This window comes from Pleurodeles waltl, chromosome 3_2 (genome assembly GCF_031143425.1).
Source record: "Pleurodeles waltl isolate 20211129_DDA chromosome 3_2, aPleWal1.hap1.20221129, whole genome shotgun sequence".
Lineage (NCBI taxonomy): Eukaryota > Metazoa > Chordata > Amphibia > Caudata > Salamandridae > Pleurodeles > Pleurodeles waltl.
Window position 1 is genome coordinate 181,115,340 of NC_090441.1, and position 26,542 is coordinate 181,141,881.

The window sequence follows — 26,542 nt, forward strand, 5'->3', positions numbered from 1 at the left end:
CTTCCCGTAACCTCTTCACTTCCTCCCATGTATCTGCTGCAGATAGTAAGAGATTGTGATTCATTTTATCTGATCCCTCATTGAGATACTCACCATTGAACATGCAAAAATTCAAAGCACAGTGTCTCACAACCTCATCAGCACAGTTGCCAACGCTTACATAATCATTTCCCTTGCTGTGAGTGTAGCACTTCACATCCACGATTTGAGAAGGCAGTTGTATTGCTTTCAATAAATAATATGCATTTTTTCTTTTCCTAGACCTATGTCTTTCCAGTAAAGTCCCAGACTTCAGGTAACACTGTACCTCTCAAATCAATAGACAAGTCATCACTTGTCAACATGGGGTTTGATTCGCAATTTTTAATGCCACATTCTCATCAGGAGTCTCTACTTCAATGCCTTTCAGAGTACAATTGATAGAACAGTTAAGCGTTCCCAATAAATCACGTCCAAGCAGACTCACAGGGCTTAAATCACACACCACAAACTGCTGAATTTCTTCAAAGGACCCTATTTTTGCAGGTACAGCTTCTGTGACGAGGCTTGTCAATTGTTTATTTGCAACTCGTACAACTTGGATTCTTTTTTTCCAGAGAGAAATAGTTTCGGAACCTCTGCTGTTCTCACAGCAGAGCAGGTAGCACTGGTATCAACCAAAAATGACACGGTGGCAATTCATTTTATCATAAATGTATGGACCACTCTGGTCTACCTCTAAGGATGCGCCAAGTATGTATTTCTCCTCCATTTCAGGCACCATCATTGAGATTGATCTGAGTTTTAATCTTCGTCCATCAGGATCATCAGATATTGATTCATAAAGGGGGTTGCTACTCACTTTTGGGAACTGATTTAAATTAGATCTGGAAACGTGTTCTTCGTTGGGGCATCAGGACTTGCTGAACCTGCCTTGTTTGTCTCTGGGTCACATTCGAATTGTGCATTCTCTGGTTTTGCATCTGCTGGGACTGAATCTGATTGTTTACCTGTGTCTCTACAAATCCACCATTGTGCATCTGATTCTCACCATCTATATGGTTCAGAATAAAGCAACATTCACTCTTCCATGCCCATTTTGCCCATCACAGGGCACAGAGTAGTCCTTTTCAAAGTCTATACTCAAGTCTACCGGAACACCTCATCCTCTACCCTGCTGTTGAAAACCATTACCTCCTTGCATCATCGAAGCTCCCTGCTGATACGCTTCCTGCATTTCATCAATATTCCCTATAAATTGTGGATTCTGACTCCTTTGAGCAGCTTTCATCTGCATTATCATCAGCTTCTCCTTCAACTTTTTCTGTTTCAACTCCAATTTGTTGCTGCAATATTTTGCATATCACAGGATCTCATCAATCGATTTGTTCTGCCAACAAATCAAATGCTGCTGAATCATGTTGTTCACTTCTTGCCTAAATCCCTGTACAAATCTAAACACAAAGGCCCTGATTTATACTTTTTATGTGCCTCATTTGCCTCACTTTTTGATGCAAAAGCGGCACAGACTTACAAAATATAATTGTATTTTGTAAGTTTGGACTGCTTTTGAGTCAAAAAATAATGCAAATGCAGCACAAAAAAAGTATAAATCAGGGCCAAAATATCCCATGGCTCAATAGTCCCTGTACCACTGAAATGTTTAAAAGCCTGAAACAATCTCTCATAATGGAATGTATCGACTCCTTAGAGTCCTTAGTCATTCGGTCAATTCTCAGCCAATCACTATCCTTAGGGGACACCTTTTTTTCCAAAACAAAATAACCTTACGATATTTTGTCATCACAATTGGAGATGGAGCTTTCCTCGATGGATGTCTCATAGGTTCTTTCTCAGGCCAGTCAACCGCCAATTTGCATTCAGGCCACAAATCACTTGGAACAACAATGTCAAACAATGTACTTAAATCTTCCCATAAAACTTTGGAAAGCTTCAATAATCAATCAACCTGTCTATATCATTCCACGGGCTTCTCTCTCAATTTTGGGAACTAATGCAATAGCACCTCTACTCCAGGGCACATGAACATTTCCTACACCTGGAACTTCTCTCATGCTAAGTATGTGTACATCTTCCTCACTTTGATATGCTCTAGCCAGAGGATGATCTGTCCTAACCTTCTTTGTAGACGACTTCTTCTTTACCCATCGTCCTTACCATCTGTCTAATTCACTCCATTTTTTAATGCAGTCAATTAATTCCCTGATCTGTAATTTCATTCCTGGAGGTCTCATGCTTGTAATGTCTTGACCTGTAAAACTCAAACCATGCATTTTCTGCAGTGCCTTAGACTTGCCCAAATTAACTTCAGATTTCTGAGATAAATCAGCTAATCTCTCATGAACTTGTTCTGCACCCCTGGCAGTGTCTTTGCATGCGAACAACAGTCCGTCATCCCAGTAAGTGTCTAATTGTGTTAAATCAAGTGTTCCCAATATCATATCATTTAATTCCAATTTCATTTTTGACACATCCAATGTTCTCTCTCTTTCTGGGGCTTGAAATGTTCTTCCACTGTATCCTGTACACTATGCTCCATTTGAGGCTTCTAAACTCTTAAGCCAATCATCTAATTATTGAGCACTAAAACCCCATATTTCTGCTGGAGTATTAAGTAATATCTCATCTTGAGAAGAGCTTGGATTTATGTGATCTGCGGTATTGGCAACAGACATAAAAAACTGTCAAAATTAAACAAATAATACCTGTCCACCGCCGGCCGCCTTGCTGCCCGATGGTGATGGTGTCCAAAGAGTCCTGGGACACCAGCACAGGCTCCCCATGCAATCCTGGTGCTGCTCTCATGCTCTCATGCTATACCTAGCATGAGAGCAGCACCAGGATTGGTCTGAGTGACTTGGCCTGCCACTCAGACTCTGCAAGGGAGTCTATGCAGTTTCTCCAACCTGCTGTGCAGCACAGCTGTGTTGGAGAAACCTAGGTGCGTACGTCAGTTTGGCCGGCCTAAGATGGCCGGCCAAACTGACATGCGCACTTAGGTGCACTCATCCTACTCCTCCTCTCATTCCCCAGCCCGCCCCTCGCTGGACATGCTGGCTCAGAGCCAGCAGCTGAAAAATAAAACAATAATCAAATATCATTTTATTTTTCAGCTGCTGGCTGTGACCCAGTGGGGCGATGCTCCTTCGCCATTGCGGAGGAGCCGCCCCTGGCTGGAGGTGTGATTTCAGATGGGAGAAGATTCATTCTAGGCAAGGTCCCAGGTTTTGTATTACATATTTAGACAAATCAGTGAATATCTCTTTATTTCACTAATTTTACAGGGCTTTAGCCATATTCATTTCGTGCTTTGCGAAAAAATGAAACTACAAAGTGCGAAATGAATATGGCAAAAGCCATATAAAATTAGTGTAATAAATAAGGATTAACTGATTTGTCTAAAAATGTAATAATATAAAACCTGGAACCTTGAGTAGAGTGAATATTCTCTTGTCTGGAATCTCACCTCCGTCTCCCATCCCTCCGTCCCGGCTCACGACACTGCGCGCAGCACATTATCACAGGGTTCTGCCCTCCACCTCGCGGATGACGGATCCGGCTGCTCTTGTCATTAGTGCGGCGGGAAGGAAATGTTATCGTGCACAGGAAATTGCGAACGAGCTTTCGCTGTGCAGGACCGGCGGGCCCCCCTATCTGCTCCCATCTCAGCAGAGTTAATGCAACTCACTACAGACCGCCTCCAGCAACCAGACCACCCTCGCCCCGACGGCTGAAGGAGGCACACGGTAATGTTGTTTTTTTAAGCGCAAATTCACTACATCCAGATGTACTCGACGCAGCATTCTTAAGACCCCTTTGCAGTGCACTCAATTTATTAATAAAACCAAGAAAAATTAAAAACTTTTTTATAGTCAGCCATTATTATTATATATTAATTTCCCTTTTTCTCACTTTTCCAAATATTGTCTATGAAATTCTGAAGATGAACTCTCGCCCATCCCCCTATCACTTGCCTCATACACTTTAATGGTCTACAAATAGGTCTCCTTCATGTCAATGGATCTGTTGACTACCGAATTACTCACCTAGACTCACTCTCCTCTGACACCGGGCTGGGGAGGCATATGTCAATCTGGTAGAGCATCATCTACTCTCTTGTAAGCTCACCTCTCCTCCTGGCTAAAAAGCACCGGCAGACAGTGGTATGGACCACCTTGGTCCTGCTCTGTACTGAGATCATCAGCATCTCAATGTATAATATGAATTGTAACTCAGAAGCTTGAACCTACCGTTGCCACACCCTTCTTCGTAAGTAGAAGGACAGACCCAGACGCGATCCCCAACATCAAGCATATATCAGCCCTGTACGGCGAGCATGCCGAGAAAATCTCCTCCAGACAACTTTCCTCGTCTCTGAAATACCAATGCACCTTCTACAGCTTATTGTCCACTTCCACTTACAGCAGGACACTGAAACCTCAATAATCCACGAAGGAGATGCATCACCTTTTTCACCGACCATGGCCACGGATGTCTCCTCATAGACACGGAAACATTTACAGCCTTCGACCCTGTGGACTGCATGGAGCTCCTTGGCGTTCTGATGCTTTTTAACAATCTGTCCTAATATATCTGAGAGTCAGAGGCCTCATTTTTGGTATCTATCGCACCCTTATGCAGGATATTGGGATCCCACCACATCAGATGTCACAAAATATGGACAATAGACTGGGATGCAGCCCAAGTAATTACTATTGGCTGAGAATAACTCAAGCTGTTTGCTCAAAACCCTTTTGCTTTCCTCGGTGCCCACAAATTAAGCACACCCATTGGTAATGCTATAGCTTTTCACTGGCCTGGCATCTCACCAAATTAGAAGCCATGTTGCAAAAAAGAATGGACTTTGTATGTGATCCCTGCCACTTCGTCCCACGTAAACTCCTTGAAACTGCTGTCTGGTAATAAAAGTGTTTTACAAACAACCCATAACTATAGAAGATAATCTTCATACATTTTAAAATTATCCTAGTCTTCTAAAACCAACAGTCTCAGGCACTTCAGTGAAATTTCACTCACTCGCTCACCGCTGGCATTGTTTACTTCAGGAATCTTGATTATTTCCCACCACCACCCTCATACATCCCACCCTCATACATTCCACCCTCATACATCCCAATGCAGCCCACTGGTTGTGAGATCACATTCACAAACAGGGACCCAGCTCAGTCCTGACAGTGGAACCAATGCAAAAGGGCATTCATGAGTAGGTGAAGTAGTACTCCTGTACCCCTTATCCATTCATGAGTAGGTGATGCAGTACTCTTGTATGACGTATCCATTTATGAGTAGGTGAAATAGTACTCCTGTACCCCTTATCCATTCATGAGTAGGTGATGCAGTACTCTTGTATGACGTTTCCATTTATGAGTAGGTGAAATAGTACTCCTGTACCCCTTATCCATTCATGAGTAGGTGAATCAGTACTCCTGTACGCCTTATCCATTGATGAGTAGGTGAATCAGTACTCCTGTACGCCTTATCCATTGATGAGTAGGTGAAGTAGTACTTATCCATTTATGAGTAGGTGACGTAGCACTCCTGTACCCCTTATCCATTTATGAGTAGGTGGCGTAGTACTCTTGTACCCCTTATTAATTCATGAGAAGGTGAAGTAGTACTCCTGTACCCCTTATCCATTCATGAGAAGGTGTAGTAGCACTCTTGTACCCCTTATCCATTCATGAGCAGGTGTAGTAGCACTCTTGTACCCCTTATCCATTCATGAGCAGGTGTAGTAGCACTCTTGTACCCCTTATCCATTCATGAGCAGGTGTAGTAGCACTCTTGTACCCCTTATCCATTCATGAGCAGGTGTAGTAGAACTCTTGTACCCCTTATCCATTCATGAGCAGGTGTAGTAGCACTCTTGTACCCCTTATCCATTCATGAGAAGGTGTAGTAGCACTCTTGTACCCCTTATCCATTCATGAGCAGGTGTAGTAGCACTCTTGTACCCCTTATCCATTCATGAGCAGGTGTAGTAGCACTCTTGTACCCCTTATCCATTCATGAGCAGGTGTAGTAGAACTCTTGTACCCCTTATCTAGCCATGAGCAGGTGTAGTAGCACTCTTGTACCCCTTATTCATTCATGAGCAGGTGTAGTAGCACTCTTGTACCCCTTATCCAGTCATGAGTAGGTGAAGTAGTACTTATCCATGTATGAGTAGGTGGCGTAGTACTCTTGTACCCCTTATTAATTCATGAGAAGGTGAAGTAGTACTCCTGTACCCCTTGTCCATTCATGAGTAGGTGAAGTAGAACTCGTCTCTCAAAAATCAATGTATGAGTGGGTCAACCAATACCCTTGTACCACTTACCTCTTTCTGAGTAGATGAACTAGTACTCTTGTATCACATACCCATTTATAAGCAGGGGAGGCAATACTGTTGTACCACCTATCCATTTATTAGTAGGTAAAGTAGTACGGTAGTATCACATATCCATTTATGAGTGAGTGTAGTGCCTGAAGTAGTACTGGAAGGAGAGGTTTAGAAGGCTTTCAGGAGGGTGAGGGGAGAACCAGTGATGGTATTGCAGGCTGTCTGTGGAAAATGATCCCAAGCATGTAAGTTAGGGTAAAGTGGAATGGACAGGAGAGGGACATGCAACAATAAACTACACCTCAAAACCCCTTCTAACAAGTTGGAACACCTAGAAATGGAGAAAATGCAAAAACACAACAAACAAACACCCTGAAACGGATCTCACTATAATCTGCAAATGGAGATCATTCTTCTAAACAGGACACCACACATGTCCGTTCTACACCACAATACCCCTTGCAACAACTAATGTCCCATGTTGAGCTAAGGAGAGAGAGGAGTGGTATCAGTGTCACAAGCCACAGCACGGATCCTGGGTTACTGTGGTAGAACAATAGTGTCAAGCTGTTCATATCCTTAGCATCCTGAATTGAAAAGCCGTCACTTAAACATTTGCTCAGAGATCAAACTGGTTTCATTGAAGTTGGGTGAGTTTACTAAACTTCGCCCTTCACAAAGGCAAATAAAGATGTCGACTATGCTCAACGTCTCTCAATGAAAATTTACATTTAGATGCCATTACAAATGTATTTGATGTGGGATTCTAACCAGACACCAAGGCTGCCCTTAGCGGCTGTGGATAAACAGCTCCTTACTGGCAGCCATGCAATGGTGAGTCTGTGGTTTTGGGACTCTTGCCACTAGAAGGGTAGAATTTCTGGTGGTAGGTACTGAAGTGTGCCACCGAGTGAAAGTAATTGTAGTGTGTGGACACCAAGTGGAAGTAGCAGTAGTGTGTAGCAAATGAGTGAAAGTAACTGTAGTGTGTGGCCGCCGGGTGGAAGTAACTGTATTGAGTGGCCACCAAATGGAAGTAATTGTAGTGTGTGGCCACCAAGTGGAAGTAACTGTAGAGCATGGACACCAAGCAGAAGTAATTGTAGTGCGTGGCCACACAGTGGAAGTAGTTGCATGGTGTGTCCACCAAACTGAAGTAACTGTAGTGCATGGCCACCGAGTGAAAGTAATTGCAGTACATGGCCACCTAGTGGAAACAATTATAGTTTGTTCCCACCAAGTAGAAGTAGCTGTAATGCATGACCATGGAGTGGAAGTAACTGAAGTGCATGATCACCGATTGGAAGCAATGGTAGTGCATGCCACCAAGTGGAGGTAATTGTAGTGTGTGACCACCGAGTTGAAGTAATTGTAGGATGTGGCCAACGGGTGAAACTAATTGTGGTACATGGCCACCTAGTGGGAGTAACTATAGTGCATGGACACCAAGTAGAAATAATTATAATGCATGGCCAACGAGTGGAAATAATAGCAGTGCATGGCCAAAGAGTGGAAGTAATTGTAGTGCATGGCCACAGACTGGAACGAATTGTAGAGTGTGACCACTGAGTGGAAATAATTGAAGTGCGTGACCACTCAGTGGAAGAAATTAAAGTATGTGGCCACAGAGAGGAAGTAAATGTAGTGCATGACCACTGAGTGGAAGTAATTGAAGTGTGTGACTACAGAGAGGAAGTAAATGTAGTGCATGACCACTGAGTGGAAGTAATTAAAGTGTGTGGCCACAGACAGGAAGTAAATGTAGTGCATGACCACTGAGTGGAAGTAATTAAAGTATGTGGCCACAGAGAAGAAGTAAATGTAGTGCATCACCACTGAATGGAAGTAATTGCATTGTGTGGCCACAGAGAGGAAGTAAATGTAGTGCATGACCACTGAGTGGAAGTAATTGCATTGTGTGGCCACAGAGGGGAAGTAAATGTGGTGCATGGCCACAGAGCTGAAGCAGACATGTTACAGCCCTAAGTGACAATGGGAATGTTTTCCAGTTGTCACAAGGACCTCTTTCTTTCTCCTCTTCCTGTTTCTTTTAAACGTCTCTAGCTTCACACTTTGTGAAGTTGGCAATGCTTTAAAAAAACGTAAAGTTGTAAAACTCAGTTGAGTGCTGCCTGGGGCAGCGACGGGCCCCCGAGGTACTGTAGAAGGTGCAAACGCTTGTGAACCCTCTTCTGTTGTGCACATCCCTCGTTTTGTGCACTGATTGGTTTGTAGTTTCAGACCCTCTTCATGAGTTGCTGAATTACTTTCTAAAGTCTTGTACTTCACATCTGGTGTGCCTGTAAAGCTCCAGGAATGGCATGGGTAAGATGTGATGCATGGTCAGATTGCGGGGAGGCTGCTCGTTCCCACGTTTCACCCCTCTGTATAGTCAAGCCAAGCCTTGTCAGCAGCAAATCCCGGAGGCTTTGAATCTCTTTCTCATTCTCATAAGGCCTTGTTTCATGAATAGGCCTTCATTGGAGCTATAAGTACCTCTTTTTAGGGTTGAAAATCCATTGTTTTCTTTAATTGCATTGTTGCATTCCTCATGAATACACTGTTTGTCATGCTATAGATTCTTAACTTGCACTTTTTTATATTGATCTTTTGTAATGAATTTTGTTAATATTTTTTGCTTTTGCTAAGCTCCCGGTGCCGGTCAGGGGCGGGGTTTGAAAAAACGAGAAAATGGCAGATAAAGCGAACCCAATCAGCCCTGTGTGATGGTGTTGTGGTGGGACAATAAACATATAACAGAGGCAAGGGCCCCTACACACAGAGATGATATGTGTGAACCCTGACATCTGGAATAGCAGCATGTTGGATTTATGTCTGTAATTGAAGTGAGTGTTCAGCCCGAAAAATGCAGGAAGGAGGAATCCTCTGGATCTGTCAAAAGAGGTTTAGACTTGGAGGACCTGTGATGACATCCCGAGGAGCAGGTGGCTACATTTAAATCCAGAATCTGTATTTTTGTTTTAGATGTGTTGAATTGCAGAATCCATTTTTTTGGGGGGTGGGGGGTTGGAACTTGGCGAGCTAGCTAGGAAAGAGGGGCAATATAGGATTTGAAAAAAAACTCATTTTTGTAGTGTCGCATGTTCGTCAACAGTTGATCAATATGATGAAACTGGCTTTCATGGTACTCCTGGAAGTGTCTACACCTCTGACTGCTGGTCAGAAATAAGAACATCGCTGTCAAGTCGATGGCAGAGTTTGGCAGAAAGGAACATGTTTTTCCTAATTTGGTTGGATGGCGACTCCCATGTTCATCTTTAATCAGAGGATGAGTTGATGCCCAGTTATTAAATGAGAGAATCGTTCAATATTGTAAGGATTTTCCAAACCCTAAAGTCTTCAACAAGCATTGCACAAGCTCCAGATACTACTGGTCGCTAACTGAATTGACAAGTACCTCTTGTTCAGACTCTGACTTTCAGTTGTGAAGGAGAATGTAAATTCAAGTGGCACATGTATCACTCGCAATAAATCTAAGTGAAGTGGCATTATGTCCTATTAACCCAAGAAATAAGACTCTATTTATTACCCTTAGGCAGTGCTTAATTTGAGCCGGTGGTTGCAGGTGGGGCCACCATCACTTATTTTTGATGACCTGCACTTATTTTTCCGCATCAAACATTTACTAAGAGCAGGAGAGGGAAAGACACACAAAACGGCAAGACAGAGGAAGAGAAAGACAGAAACCTGCCACAAAAGGAGACAGCTGGAGCTAAAGGGGCAGGGAGTGTCTGAAAGTGGATTAAAGGGGTATGAGATGGATTTAGGACTATGCAGCCTTAGTATTCAGTGCACCAACATTCAGTTTCTTCGGCCACATGATGCTTCTGAGCAGCTCTTCGGGCACCAGCACTCTTTCTTTCACAAATTAAGCACTGCTCTTGGTAATGTAGATACATAGCCCAAATCCTACCAGACTGCAGGAAGGCACTTTGTATGATCCTCAGTTGCTCTGTGATACATGAGCTGGACACAGTCATAGCTTGCCTTACACTGCAGCTCATGAAAGAAGTATTCAAAGGAGAGTGTATGTCAACAAGGGACTCAAATGGTAGCAACGTCCAGTTCTTACTCAGTTTTTTGCTGGGCAGGTGCTCCTTGGCATAGGCTCCATGGCCTCACAGTTTCCCATCTGCAGACTGCAAGTGAGCTGATCTTGTGGCTTTAGGTTCCAGTGGATTTAGGGTCTTGTGACTTTAGGATCTTGTGGTTTAGGGTCCTGTGGCTATCGGGTCTTGTGGCTTTAGGATTTTGTGGCTTTAGAATCTTGTGGTTTAGGGTCTTGTGGCTTTAGGATCCTGTGGCTATCGGGTCTTGTGGCTTTAGGATCCTGCGACTTTAGGATCTTGTGGCTTTAGGATCTTGTGGCTTTGGGATCTTGTGGTTTAGGGTCTTGGGGCTTTAGGATCTTGTGGTTTAGGATCCTGTGGCTATCGGGTCTTGTGGCTTTAGGATCCTGCGACTTTAGGATCTTGTGGCTTTAAGGTCTTGTGGCTTTGGGATCTTGTGGTTTAGGGTCTTGTGGCTTTAGGATCCTTTGGCTTTAGGATCTTGTGGCTTTAGGATCTTGTGGTTTTAGCGTCTTGTGTATTTAGGGTCCTGTGGCTTTAGGGTCTTGGCTTGGGGGATCGTCCATGAGCTGTTGTGGATTTTCAGGAAGCCGCAAGACAGCTCGAAAGCTAACAGGCCCTCTTGAGATAGTGGCACTTTGATGTCCTCAGGCTTGGAGTTAATACGATGCTCAAGGAAGGCACAATATTCTCAAGCAGATTTTGATTTCACTCAGACTTGGAGAAGACCAGGTAGTGGCATGGAGGGGTACTTTACAAAGATGTCAGAATCAGCAATGATCACGGTCTCCACAAGGTGATGGAGGGGGTCTGGGAAGGCTATCCCTGGCCTCCGAGGTACCGCTGTTAGCGGAACACTCTGTGGATGGTGCATGCTTCTGAATCAGGGAAAGACAGATGATTAAACATCCCCCCAATACCTTCTCATCTCTCTTCTCATGGCACTGATTCATAATCTTGGATTTGGCAGCAGTCTCACATCTCCAGTTTTAGCAGCACAAACTTTCTAACAACAGCATGTGGAACCACCAGACTTTTGTCAAGGGACAGAATTCATGCAGGGTCAGTGCATGCAGAGAGCCTCCCTCCTCCGTTCATTCAGGTGGTAGCATCAGCAAGTCTTTTTCTCAGTCCTTGAGTTTGCTCTTCACTCCTTTAGGGAGACAGCCAAGGTATCCCACCTCTGGTCCACCCTTTCTCTACACAGATGCATAAAGCTTCTTTGATGTCAGTTTGTGTTTGCCAAAAAGGTCATCTTAGATTCAGATCCCAAGCTAAATTGTTTAACCCCTGCGCTGCCAGGCCTTTTCCCCCTCAGGTGCAAAGTCTTTTTTGGCTGTTTGGGGCAGTTCGCCCTTAGACCCTCATAACTTTTTCTCCACATAAGCTATCCATGCCAAATTTGCATCCTTTTTTTCAACATCCTAGGGATTCTAGAGGTACCCAGACCTTGTGGGTTCCCCTGAAGGAGACCAAGAAATTAACCACAATACAGAGAAAATTTATTTTTTTTCAAACAAATGGGAAAAAAGATCTGCAGAAGAAGGCTTGTGTTTTTTTCAACAAAGGGTTTGCGGTGCTAAAATCACCATCTTCCCAGCCTTCAGGAACAGGCAGACTTGAATCAGAAAACCACATTTTTCAACACAATTTTGGCATTTTACTGGAACATATCCCATTTTTACTATTTTTGTGCTTTCAGCCTCCTTCCAGTTAGTGACAGAAATGGGTGTGAAACCAATACTGGATCCCAGAAAGCGAAACGTTTCTGAAAAGTAGACAAAATTCTAAACTCAGCAAGGGGTAATTTGTGTAGATCCTGCAAGGTTTTCCTACAGAAAATAACAGCTGAAATAAAAAAAACTTTGAAATTGAGGTGAAAAAAACAGCCATTTTTCTCCAAGTTTTACTCTGTAACTTTTTCCTGTGATGTCAGATTTTTGAAAGCTATATACTGTTACGTCTGCTGGACTCTTCTGGTTGCTGGGATATATAGGGCTTGTAGATTCATCAAGAACCCTAGGTACCCAGACCCAATAAATGAGCTGCACTTTGCAATGGGTTTTCATTCTATACCGGGTATACAGCAATTAATTTGCTGAAATATAAAGAGTGAAAAATAGGTATTAAGATAACCTTTGCATTTCCAAAATGGGCACAAGATAAGGTGTTGAGAATCAGTGGTTATTTGCACATCTCTGAATTTCGGGGTGCCCATACTAGCATGTGAATTACAGGGCATTTCTCAAATATATGTATTTTTTACACACTGTGTTACATTTGGAAGGAAAAAATTGTAGAGAAAGAGAAGGGGCAATAACAGTTGTTTTGCTATTCTGTGTTCCCCCAAGTCTCCCGATGGTAGGCCTAATGCTCACGATAGGAAACACAACATGGACACATCACATTTTTACATTGAAATCTGATGTGTTTTTTGCAAAGTCCTTAGCTGTAGATTTTGGCCTCTTGCTCAGCCAGGACCTAGGGAAACCTACCAAACCTGTGCATTTTTGAAAACTAGACACCTAGGGCAATCCTAGGGCAATCCAAGGAGGGGTGACTTGTGGGGCTCTCACCAGGTTCTGTTACCCAGAATTCTTTGCAAACCTCAACATTTGGCCAAAAAAACACTTTTTTCACAACATGGACACATCACATTTTCCCAAAGAAAACAGAGCTGTTTTTTGGAAAGTGCCTAACTGTGGATTTTGGCCTCTAGCTCAGCCGGCACCTAAGGAAACTTACCAAACCTGTGCATTTTTTAAAACTAGAGCTCTCACCAGGTTCTGTTAACCCGAATCCTTTGCAAACCTCAAAAGTTTCCCAAAAAAACACTTTTTCCTCACATTTTGGTGACAGAAGGTTCTGGAATCTGAGAGGAGCCACAAATGTCCTTCCACCCAGTGCTCCCACAAGTCTCCCAATAAAAATGGTATCTCACTTGTGTGGGTAGGGCTAGTGCTCACAACAGGAAATGCCCCAAAACATAACATGGACACATCACAATTTCGCAAAAAAACAGAGGTGTTTTTTTGCAAAGTGCCAAGCTGTGGATTTTGGCCTCTAGCTCAGCCGGCACCTAGGGAAACCTAGCATACCTGTGCATTTGTATAAACTAGACACCTAGAGGAATCCAAGATGGGGTGACTTGTGGGGCTCTCACTAGGTTCTGTTACCCAGAATCCTTTGAAAACCTCGAAATGTGACCAAAAAAACACTTTTTCCTCATATTTCGGTGACAGAAAGTTGTGGTATGTGAGAGGAGCCACAAATGTCCTTCCACCCAGCAATCCTCCAAGTCTCCCAATAAAAATGGTACCTCACTTGTGTGCGTAGGCCTAGTGCCTTTGAAAGGAAATGCCCCCAAAACACTATCTGGACACATAAAAATTACAAAATTCAAAACTACCTGTTTTTGCGGGGGGCACTTGTGGTTTTGGTCCTGGGCTCAGCAGCCTTACAGGGAAACCTATCAAATCCAGAATTTTCTGAAAACTAGAAACCTAAGGGAGTCCAGGACAATGTGACTTGCACGGATCCCACAGGGTATTCTCTGAAAACCTCAAATTTAGCTGAAAAATCACATTTTTCCCACATTTCTGTGTGGGATCATCTCACCGGGACAAATTTCCTACCACCCAATGTTTCCCTCAGTCTCCCGGTAAACACAATACCTCACTTGTGTAGGTGGGCCAAGTGCCTGTGACAGGGAAGAGCCAAAAACATGTTGAAATTGAGGGGGAACCAAAGCGGGTCCAAAAGAGCAGTTTGAAAAAAAGCATTTTAGGCTGACAAGTGGGGCAGAATTTTTATCAGTATAGATGAGACAATGCTGGGTGGTAGGAATTGTGTGGATTCCTGCAGATTCCGGAAGGTTCCATCACAAAAATGTGGAAAAAATGTGTGATTTCCAGCGAAGTTGGAGGTTTGCACGGCATTGTGGGTAAGAAAATGGTGCGGGTGCATGTGAAGCACACCACCCTGGACTCATCCAGATGTTTAGTTTTCAGATGTGTCTATGTCTTGTGGATTTTTCTATATGGCAGCGTCCCAAAGTCCAAAAAGTGCAGCCCTCACCATTCCAAGTGGGGCGATTTTCAAAGTTAGCCAAGCTCTCATGGCCCAAATGTAAAACCAAAACCCAAAATAATCAAATGTCCTCTTGCTTGCCATGGGATAAGATGTTTTAGTGTGCGGGAGGAGAGCTGAAAGACTGTTACCCCCTTCAGTTGGGGTGGGGGCATAACCATGCCCACACTGGTTGGTAGCCACCACCAAACTATTTAATTTTTTAATTCCCTGGCATCTAGTGGACTTTCTGCCCCCGGGGTGTGGATCGGAGGTAATTGCCCCATCTGTCCACTGGTGGGCAGAACAACTTTGGCCCCATTTATTTGGGGTGGGGGTATGGCCATACCCCCACCGTCTTATTTTGAAAAACAAATCTTTCCTGGTCTCTGGTGGGCTTTCTGTCCCCCTGGGGGGAGATGGGCCTTCCAAAAATAGGACGATCTGCCGTCAATGTCGGCAGATATGGCCAACAGTAATGTGCCCCATGGGGAGCGACCCTTGCCCAAGGGGCTGCCCCCCCAAACAAGACACACACATACACACACACCAATCCCTGGTGCCTAAGTGGTTTCCGCCCCCCCACCCCAGGGTCAGATGGCCTAAAAGAAATAGGCCGATCTGCCCCCAAGGTAAGCAGAAATGGCCTAAAATAAATTTGCTCCCACAGGGGAGGGACCCTTGCCTAAGGGGTTGCTTCCCTTACCTGAAATTGATGCAAAAAAAAAAACCCTGGTGTCTAGGGGTAGCTCCCCATATATAAAAAAAATTAAGTAAACAAAAAATATATATATCCCTGGTGTCTAGGGGTCTCTGCCCCTCCCCTCTGGGGGCATATCGGCCTAATTATAATAGGCGGATCTGCCCTCCAGGGGCATGTCGGCCTAAAAATATTTTGCCCCCCTGGGGAGTGGCTCTTGTTCAAGGGGCCGCTCCCATCATTCAAAAATATATAAAACAAAAATCCCTGGTGTCTAGTAGTTTCTGCCCCCCTTGGAGGCAGATTGGTCTAAAAAAAATAGGCCGATCTGTCCCCAAGGGGGCAGAAATGGCCTATATACAATTTGCCCCCCAGGGGAGCGACCCTTGCCTAAGGGGTTGCTCCCCATATATGAAAAAATAAAGTAAACACAAAAATATATATATCCCTTGTGTCTAGGGGTTTCTGCCCCCCACCAGGTGCATATCGACCTAATTATCATAGGCCGATCTGCACCTAGGGGAGGCTGAAAAGGCCTAAAAATATTTTGCCCCCCTGGGAAACGGCCCTTGCTCAAAGGGCCGCTCCCCTCATTCAATATTATAAAAAACACAAATCCCTGGTGCCTAGTGGTTTCTGCCCCCTTGGGGGCAGATTGGCCTAATAAAAATAGGCCGATCTGCCCCCAAGGGGAGCAGAAATGGCCTAAAAGTAATTTTGCTCCCCGGGGAGCGACTCTTGCCTAAGTGGTCGATCCCCACATATAAAAAAATAAATAAACAAATAAAACAATTATCCCTGGTGTCTAGAGGTTTCTTCCCCATCTGGGGGCAGATCGGCCTAATTATAATAGGCTGATCTGCCCCCGGGGGGCAGAAATGGCCTAAAAATAATTTCCCCCCTGGGGAGCGGCCCTTGCCCAAGGGGCCACTCCCCTTATGCGTAAAATACAAAAAAAACGAACTCCCTGGTGTCTAGTGGGCATTTCTGCTGCTGCGATCGGGCAGCAGAAATGCTGAGAAAGACCTCAAAGGAAAGGAAAGGCCTTTCCTTTCCTTTGATGCCTCTCTCAGCCGCTCCACGTGATCAGAGGAGAAATGCGATCGGCGATGAGCTTCCAGCGTGGAGGGGCAGGCCTCTGATGGGGACAGCGTGCAATTGCGCGCTGATGTCATCAGATGCCACAGACGGGTCAGGGGGGGTGCGGGGGTGGAAGGGGAAGCGATTCACCTTCCATCCCTGCACTGGGAGCGCCACAGCAAGGCACATGGGGAAAGCACTAGCGCTCCGCCCATGACCCAGTCCAAGGACGTAACGGTTACGTCCTTGGCGTCGCAGCCAAGGACGTACCGTTATGTCCTTGGCTGTGAAGGGGTTAAGGGAGCTAACCATTTTAAATTTATTTTTCCTATACGTTTCATGTCAAGCAGCTACCAAGGGTGAACTGTTGTTGTGGTTTCCTTGGAGATGCGGTATTTCAAAATATGCACTTAGATTTGTTGACTTGAGCCAAATGGCCTCTGGCCAATCAGAGACTGTTGCTCATCACTTGCTTTTCCAGCAACTCAGGGCACAGGATGTGGTTGATGGGCATGCAGTGACAGTGTGCAGCCCCTGCCACTGCCCTTTCATTGGGTCTTGATGAAGCATCAGGGCACAGACTGACCTGCTGGAACTGGCTTCATTCAGACAAGTGAACACATACAGTCCTTTCTTATCCACCAACATTATATACATCCAAAGCAGACCCATACATTCAGCTTTACTATACAGGACAGTGGATGAGTGCATGGGGTTGGGGTTATGACGTACCCTACAACCTTAGACGTCATGCACATATAAATGATTCTCTAAAATGTGAGCTTCATGCATTACTGACATACCACTTAAACTCAGGGAGCATTGGGAAGTCCAGTCATGAAAGACTGCACAGAATTTGAACAGGGAGGACCTGTAAGTCGTTGTCCCACCGAGGTGCAAGTAAAAAGGCCTGTCCTCCACAAGTATAGAGCAAGTGAAAGCAACTGTTAGTCACACCATGGATTAATCATGGGAACAGCAGTCCCACTTCAAAAAAGAAGCACTGTTGGTGATTAACATTCAAAAACATGTAGAGCGGCCAGGGGAATCATGCCACAAGTCCCTTGCACAAGAAGTATACTGGGTTTCTCAGAATCAGGAAATGAGGAACAGACTGTCATGACTACTGAACCAGGAACATTTTGCCCCATACTAAGGCCTACATTACGAGTCTGGTGGTCACTAGACCTCCAGACTTGCGGATGGCAGTCGGACCACCCCCAATGCGGCGACCGGACAGTGGCTTTGCTCAGACAATGAACATTGCGAGGGTCCTGGTGCACCCTGCATCCTACAGCTTTGCCACCGGCTCGATTACAAGCCAGAGACAATGCTATAGGCTGTTTCACACTAGGCCAGTGGGCAGAAACTCAGGTTTCCGCCCGCTGACCTAGCGGGAAACTCTAAATGTCTCTGGTGGGGAGGTAGCCAGCATGGCGGCAACCTCCCTGTCGGAAGTTTGGTGGACGGTCTAAAGTGTCCGCCGAAAGAGGCCCTATGTGTGACCCATCATTCATGATGGCAGTTCTTCTGATTTGCCACCTGATGTCATGTTCCCATTGGATAGAGGTTAGTAGAATAATCCCTATTGGTACATTTCGCTAGGTAGAGCCCCATTTAGAGAAAAAGACATTGGCAGGAACAGAGTTGAAAGTGATTCACTGATGGGAGGTCCATTGGACAGAGCCCTATTCTAGGAAGGCCCGCCTTGCATTCAGGGACCCATTGGTCCAACCAAATGTAGCAATATTGTGTCATGTAAAGGTTTACTTATTTACTCAAAATTACAATGAAAATATTTCTCAAAGGTGTTTTTAAGGCTGTTTTTTTTTTTGTTTTTTTTTTAGCAAGTACACACCTGTAGGCTCTGTGATGGACTCAAGGTTATTGGAATGAAAAAATAACCAAACTTTGATCCAGGAAGTGGATGAAAGAATGTGCCCTCACCTTGTTACGCCATGGACATGGAAATCTCAAAATGAGGACACTAACTACCGTGGATATTGGATATTTTCATATAGCAATCAATAATAATTTGAATGCATTCCTTCTGGTTTCTAACTTTAATAGCTGTGTGAATGTAAAATAAAGAAGACTTTCTATGCTATAGACAATTTTTAAAATTGTACCGAAAGAATGCAAAAGCAGTAAGATTACGATTACCTTCTCCAGTTGCTTGTGCTTACCATTTGGAAAAGTTTTGGCTCAGCTTGGATTCTTCTTTATTAATTTCTTTTTTGCCTCATTACGAGGGTTCCGGTTATGAGACAGCCAGCCTCATGGTGGCGGTCAGGACTACTGCTGCTGTGGCAGTCCGACTGCCACATTACAAACCTGGTGGACAGACCACCAGGGTACCACCATCTCTGCCTGGATCTGAACTCCTTCGTGCAGCTCTTAAATTAGAATATATTTTCACTTACGAAAGCGTTCTCAAGCCAAGTTAAAATCGCACTTCACGTGATAATGAGATCAAAAAAGAGAACGTTTTAAAACATCCTTTAATAAGCACTTCCAATATAATCTCCTTGAAGTTTAAACTAGACCTGGCAGTGAACAGGACTCCCACCCAATACACATCTTGGGAGGGGGTTGGGGAGGGCATACATTGTGTTATATTTTCATACAATAAATGATTGCAACAACTCTGCCGAAACCTTTTTCAAGTTCAAGCCAAGGTGAGTCATCTCTAATGTGGTTGGTTGCCTCACTTTTTTCATACCTTTCCCTCAGAGATCCTTCAGTCACATCTACTGTCTTCAGTCAGCACCACCACCCTGTTGCCTCAAGCACTAAAAACAATAATAACCCTCATAAGACAGACTTCAGGCCGGGGACCGACAGTGTCCATTGTATAAGCCTGACTCACCTACTCACCTTGGTGTGACTCCTCTTCTCTACCTAAGGTCATTCATAAATATTTATTTTGGAATGTTTGGAAGACCAGGCATGTCATCTTGGAGACATGATAGTGCACTGAAAGGAAAAAAAACAATCCACAATGGTGTGGAGGCTTATCTTTTTATGTGCAGAGTTCTCCGCTTCGACTGTGTAGTCTTTGCAGTTGTAAGCTTCCTATTAACTTGTAGTTTGTGAATACCAAAAAATGTAAATTTATACAAAAGTGTATGCTTACCTTTGGGAAGATACCTTTGCAGCAAATAAAAGCAAATAAAAAATCGGCTTTGAAGATTAGCCCCAGATGGATTGTATATCAGACTATTGTGCACAGCAATACTTTATAGCATGATTATCATGTCCTAAAAGTCATTAACAAAATATTGCCCCAATGTTTGTAGATTGTTCTATTATTCACTTCCAATCAGGTAATATTTTTGCAGGCGGTATTTAGGACACAATATTTTTATTAGGTGATAGTCTTACAACATTTTGGGATTGTACTCCAAGATATTGTATTGAGCTGTCTTATTGACATCTTCCAAGTACCAGAATCTTTGCTTTAGATCTATTATAAGGAGAAATTCTTTCTTTCAGGGGATGTTTGGTATATGCCTGAAGTTCTTTATTTCTGAGTTGTTAGCTAATCATTGTAGATAACATCAGATTATAGTTGCAAATGTGTTCAGTGACTCTCTTGCTAGTATGAAAGTAGAAGCATGTGGATGTTGAACAGTAGAAGTGTGCCATAGAGCAACTCTTGACACCATTTAATGAGCAAAGAATGAATCCATCTTTCCTCTGTGCCATGTAAAGGGTCGTTTGGTCCACAGTAAACATAAGCTGCAGCTAGATGAAGACAAGTTGGAGACAGGTGCTTCCATTCATCCAGGGAGGAGAGGAAATCTTACCTATTGTTAGAATGTAGGATGACTGGATACGAAGTATGATTTTATGCCATGAAGGATATGTTTAGACAAAATACATTATATGATCATTTTTACAAGGATTTTACTGATATAAGTCATGTTGGAAATTGGCTAGTGGATGGCAAGGTCATCTGGATTTGCTATCAGTTTCTTCAGGATGGAGAAATAATTGCAAGTTCCAATGTTCAAGAAGATATTGCTTAGATGTGGATGCCTTTATCACATGTGTGATGTCAGTGACAAGCAAAGAGAGCAATAGCTATATGCGTGCTGCAGGACAAGAGGACATGGTTCAACCTCTATGTTGGAGGCTATATAGTGGCCACAAGTCAACAACATTATCCATTCCTTCCTGTCTGCTGGATAAGAGAGAGGCCTAAATTGGGTGGTGGGGTGAGTTGGTGGGAAAGTATAGCAATGTGGTGAGAGATATTGTTGGTTTAATGTAGGGCATTATGACTATCTTTTCTTTATCTCTTACAGCCTGTTTTATTCTCTTCAGATAATGTATCCAAGCTATCCCAAATGTTGCCATTCTTGCTTTAGATATCTTAATTGTTTCTCACTCTTGTTACATATTTTCCTTCCTCTGTTTCTTTTTTTTCTTTCTTTTCGATTCCTTTTGTTTATTTCATCATTCGTCATAATTTCATTATTCGTCCATTTCTTCCTTTTTCAGTGGTTTTATCTTGTTCTACTTACTCATCTGATATTTTTTTGTCTTGCTTTCTTTTTTCTTTTTTTCCAGGTTCTCTATCTTTTTCACTCGCCTCTTTCTTTCTCCACCAACTGCTCTCTCTCGTCTTTCTTTTTTACTTGATCTCACCCTTTTAATATCCTATTTTATATTTTTGACTTTTTTGATTTTGCCTAGTCTCCTTTTTTCCATCCTCATTCTCTAACTCTTCCAACCAGCCACATACATCACCAGACACAGGGACATTGTGGGTTAGAAAGAGCACTTGAAGTGACTCGCCAGCTTGTATGGCTATTTATCACTTTATATACTTTCTATAGACATGGTGTCAAGCGTCTTCAATGACAGAGGAAAATATAAACAAAGCAGTTTGGGGCACAACTATATATTGGCTGGGGGTTCTATTTTCTTTTCTTTACCCTATCTTTTTTTCCATGTTCTCTTTTTTCTCTTCTCCCTCTTCCCTCTCCGTCCCCTCATTTTACTATTCAGTGTCTTTCAACCAAGCACATTACGTCATGTGAGTTCTTCCCTCCCTCGTTCTCACAAGATGAGGTTCTTTTTGGGCTATAATCTGCCAAGAGGTTGGGGTTTGGGTGCGGGGTGGGGAATGGTATTACAACAGACAGGACAGTTTTTGGAAATCTGAAAGACAATGGAAAAATGTTGTTCATTAGCAATACACTTCCATGACAGTCCCATCCGACATGGACAAGAGCCTATTAGATGGTTATATTTGACAGTGCTGTGTAATTGCTGATGCAAATCAAGTTTGCTAGAGGTAAAGGGCATCTTTTGGCATTTATTATCCCAACACCCCCAGGTCTATTTAAATCAGATGCAATTAACTGTTTTCTGCCCCTTTCTAGGTCGAGTGTGCAAACGCTTTGACCTGTTGTGTGTATTGTGGGCTTTTAACCATGGCCATATTAAGCCCATCACTTTCACTCGTTAGTGAGATTACCTTTCAAAAATCCCTAGATGTCGTTGGTAATTGCTTTACATTTGTCCCACCTTGAGGCGGTTATGTTACCGCTTTGCAGACTGATCCTGTTATATGGATAATTGCATGATTGCCATTATACTTCAGCGTGGGTGAACTATTTTTTTCTTTTGTCCCTCTTCTTCGTGTTCCATGGCAGCCATGGACCTCACAGCGTGAACAGCGGCAAAGGTGCAAACTCCATTGGAGGTATTGGAGGGCTAGGTACATTGTTCACACTGTTACCTAATCAGGGTAATTTTTTGGGCTCACCCCTTCACGCTCCATAGCTTTCCCAAAAGCACTTATAATTGATAAATGCCTTACATTAAAAAAACACAGAAATCCACAACACAGCTCTCTCTGCAGAGCGGGAGAGCCAATACTACAATATTCACTGCACTTAGGAAAAGTCACCCCACAATGCTTTACAAGCATTCTTTTTCAAAACATTTTTGCCCATTACTCAGCCTGTGGTGGTCCTAGGGCAATGGGGCCATGACCAAAACATTCAGCATGATGCACTCTTTCTGTTTAGGTCATCCATGGGTCCACCACGCTAGGGTAAACATACTACAATATGTGCTGCACTCAGTCATCCCATAACGCTTTGCAGGGCATTCTTTTACAAAACATTTTGCTCATAACTCAACCTGTTGTTGTCCTAGGACAATGGGGCCACCTTCAAAACGCCTTGAGACCCTCACAGGTGAGTAGCGCGCTCTATACATTTTTTTGATTGATTGATTGATTGAACGTTCACCAAAACCTGCTTTTTGAGTCTAGATCATCTCTGGGTCCCCACACTAGGTTAGTGGGGACCCCAAAATAATAACCCCTCCCTCCATTCAGTGTCTTTTTGAACCTCTCTCATGGCTGGAACTTTTGTTTTATAATTGATAATAGTTTGTGTTTCAAGTGTCTTGTTTGTAATATCTTTGCAGCAGGCCTCCTAACCCTGAAAATGTGTAATGTACTACACTCTCTAGGGGCTAAATATGTGGTTACACTGCAATACTTTCAGTCATTTTCTTTTCATGTGGTTATGCCCTCTAGGGGAAAACCATATGGTAACATGTTTCTTACAATTGCTACTTTCATTGTGATGTTCTCTAGGGGCTGTTCTGAGCATTGCAGTCTAATGCCAAATGTTTATTTCTGATAAAGGTTTTCATCAGGTTTATATGATAATTGTATATGTTTTTTATTAATCTCTTCTTATTGCAATTATGACCATGAATCAGGCCAATTTAACATCCTAATTACACTATGACTGTTTAAACACTTTTGATATGTTTGGGTGACCCTTTTAGATTATTTATCCCGTTACTCCTCCGTGGTTGTCTTGTTTTGGGAATTGTGTTGGCCAGCCAGCAACTGTGATGGTGGGGTGGTAATAGTGGTATTCTGTTGGAATTAGCATGGAAGATTTAAATTGGGATGCTAAATGACAAGATTTTCATTTTTGGCTACAGATAGAGGAAGAAGGTAAATGGAAGTGCTTTACTTATATGCAGGGCCACTGGAATTATGTGGCAGTAAAAAAACAAATTATGAGGCAGGATTGACCAATTTCTGTGGCAAGAAAAGTTCAGTTATGAATTTACAAGACCTCCAGCTCTAATTCAGCAAATGTGAGACCCATTGCATTACAAATGCTTGTTTTAACTGGAGGTCCTGATTTGTCTCTTTGATGCCAACATCACTGTACTCAGAGAGAGGAGTTCATGTTAGAGTGTGTTATTTAACAATTTACATCAGGTAGGATCTTCCACATAGGGACATGTTAGGTAGGATGCGAAGCATACATTGTGTATCATTGGTGAAGTCAACAGGGGGGCGTAGCATGCACTAATCCAGCTTAAAAAACATAAGCAGCAAAACTCATAGACTCAAGTAGGACTTTTTCTTCATACTAACAAAAAACAAATATCAAAAATTCTGGACACATTTACAAAAGATCTACATCATTGTCTCAATCATGAAAACACAACAGTGACTTCATAAATGCTCTAGCTACCACTAGAACATCGGTCTGTTAGGAGATCTCCCTATTTCAAAATGGCAAAATGTTTGTTTTCCTAAAATTCTCTAGGGTTTTAACCTGAAACCTGTCTAAAAATGTCTTAAGTTCCAATAAATGAGCCCTAAACAACAACACATATCTGTTTAAGATACACACTTGGGGTACATACGTCACATTTTTTCTTGTACAATAAGTGCCTTTTACTGTTTTGAAGCACTCTACAGATTACACATCATGAACATCTAAGAAAAACCCTCAGAAAAAAACTTTTTCTCCACCGCTAAAGTGCACTGAAAATCAAAGGTACGCAGCTCTTTTTTACCTTCTCCTAAAAAGATTGATTCTAACAATTCTAGAAATGGATAAGTTGGCACAGAAAGCAAATTGGGAAAAGTGCACTTATGCTAAAGCCCAAAGAGCAAACGTAGGGCTTTTGATGTTCTGCATTATTTTGGTCACATCACTTGTTTTGCCCTAGATGAATTTCAGAAAGCGCTGCCCCCTGAGGAAATATCCCCATGGCTCAGTACACAGAGGTGCCTCACAGATGTCCATAAAATTGTCAGTGTTGGTGCCCTCTAGTGGTAGTGGCTGCTCATGTTGCTGATGGAATTGATTGTGCCCAGGTGTGAGGCCGACACGGCGCTGAAGGGTGTTGACGGCTGAAGCCCATGACTAGGGTACAGAGCCGGTGCAGATCCTGTCCAATAAGAAAAACTGGTGGGGGTCACACCTGAGGTCATCAGGTTCAGCTTGGAAATTCCAGAGAATGGTAGTGGGGCCAGGTTGCTTTGGAACTTGTAGAGAGCATGCTCTGTGGTGGTGGTGGTGGGCTGGCACACCTGCGCCAGGCCGTGGAAGTCAAACTTGTAGGCATAGCGCTTCCCGTGAACCTTGGTCATGATACTTTTGTCATAATAGTAGCGCAAAGCACGGCTCAACTTGTCATAGTTCATGTTGGGTTTGCTCTTGCGCTCGCCCCAGCGGCGTGCCACTTCATCAGGGTCAGTCAGCTTGAACTCGCCATTTGTGCCCTCCCATGTGATGCAATTCATGTTGGCGCGATCGGAAAGGAGCTCTAGCAGGAACTGCCACAACTGGATCTGGCCACTGCCTGTGAAGAGTGAGAAAGGTTACATTGTTTTAAGAAGTACTATGTATACCTGATTGTCTGAAAACTGTAATGACAAACTGTTTGACTTATGTACATATACTGAAAACCCATCTACAGAACTCTAGAGGACTGCACAAAGTTGGGCACATACCAGTGCTTAATTTGAGACTGTGGTTCCGGTGCTTGGCACCGGCACTTATTTGTGAGCACCAGCACTTATGACAGCTGCCACATGGTGGTGCTGTTTGTGTAGTTTAGAGATGAGCTGAACAACAGTTGCTTATTCATTCAATATGCCTTATTGTTTATTCATTCAATATGCCTTATTAAGAACTAATACCTGTTGCTCAAGCCAGTCCTATAATTTTGGAGGTCTCGAACAGTGTGAATTGCCACACCATAGCAGTGTGATAGTTAGTCATTGCGAAGGTACTGTTATTGGCAGCACTGTCAGTGGCAATGGGTGGTGCAAGCTGTTGTGTCCTCCTGACGAGTGCCCTAGTACTTTTTTTTTATTTTTTTATTAAGCACTGCCACGGGGGATGGTGGGTACTAGGGTGGACTTCAGATTGGAAGCAGACAAGAGGGAGAGGCCGGGGGAAGGAAGAGGAGAGTTCAGAGGTGAAAGTGTGGGATAATAAGAGGTGACAGCCATTGGTATCCAGGGTTTGTGTTTTTTAACAGCGCCAAAGACTCAGGGAAGTGAAGGGGAGGAGAGGTGCGGATGCATTAAGAATGGGATCTGTTATTGAGTATGTCTTAATCTTTGGTGTATGGCTGTTCAAAATGAAAGTTCCACTGGTAAATAAAGTTTGGTGTAGTTCATAGCTTTTGAATATTTGAAAAATTGTAGCGTTAGGATTTTACTTCCAATTATTTTTTTGTGGGAGGATACTTCCCCTACAAGAATATTTTGCTGTTTTTCACAATACAAATCTCCCTTTAGCAGATTTACAAGTTTAAGAAGCACTGCTGCATTAAGAAAGCTGAAGGAAATTCTCATAGTTTACAATCCTATGAAATTTTAGGGGTGTGCAAATTTTGCATATTTTTCTTTCACTTTTATAAACAAAAATTAAACATAATTAAGCAAAATTGTAATCTATAATTTTGTGCTATAATTTAACGCTCAATACGCCCTTTTGTCAATTTTTGTCTCAAGAACACAATCCACACAAAAAAAAGTGCAAAAATCCTAAAGGAACATAAGCATCCGCCACTGGCACTCAGTTGCTCCAGTGCATTCACAGTCAATTTTTACAACAAATGTCACGTTCACTGTAAATCTTTCTTCCAAATGGCAGATACTTACATGTGATATCTAGAGAGTGACTGATAAGATGGAGGAACCTGAGACCATCATAGATACCTCCGTGAACGGATCTGCACTATAATAATGTACAAGCTTCACCTATAAGCTGTCTGTAGCTACATGAACTTCATGATTATGACCATACTTCTCTCTCTGCCCGACCTTACATTTTCTCTATTCAGGTTAATTTTTTTTATTTAATATTTTCTGGAGTTATTATGAGTCCATCTTGTCATACAATTAGGAACTACTGTGTTGGGTCTTGTTCTCCAAAGAACTTTGGGCCTAATTACGAGTCTGGC

The 26,542-nt window shown here is 43.1% G+C and overlaps 1 protein-coding gene across 1 annotated transcript in view; it reads right to left on the reverse strand.

Annotated features, from left to right (window-relative positions):
* Positions 1 to 23,004: 23,004 nt before the first annotated feature.
* FEV (FEV transcription factor, ETS family member) overlaps positions 23,005 to 26,542 on the reverse strand; it is a 49,855-nt gene continuing 46,317 nt past the window's right edge. The window contains exon 3 of the mRNA XM_069227277.1: positions 23,005 to 24,928. Coding sequence (XP_069083378.1) covers positions 24,393 to 24,928 — 536 coding nt within the window. The 3' untranslated portion in view covers positions 23,005 to 24,392. The remainder of the gene's footprint in view (positions 24,929 to 26,542) is intronic.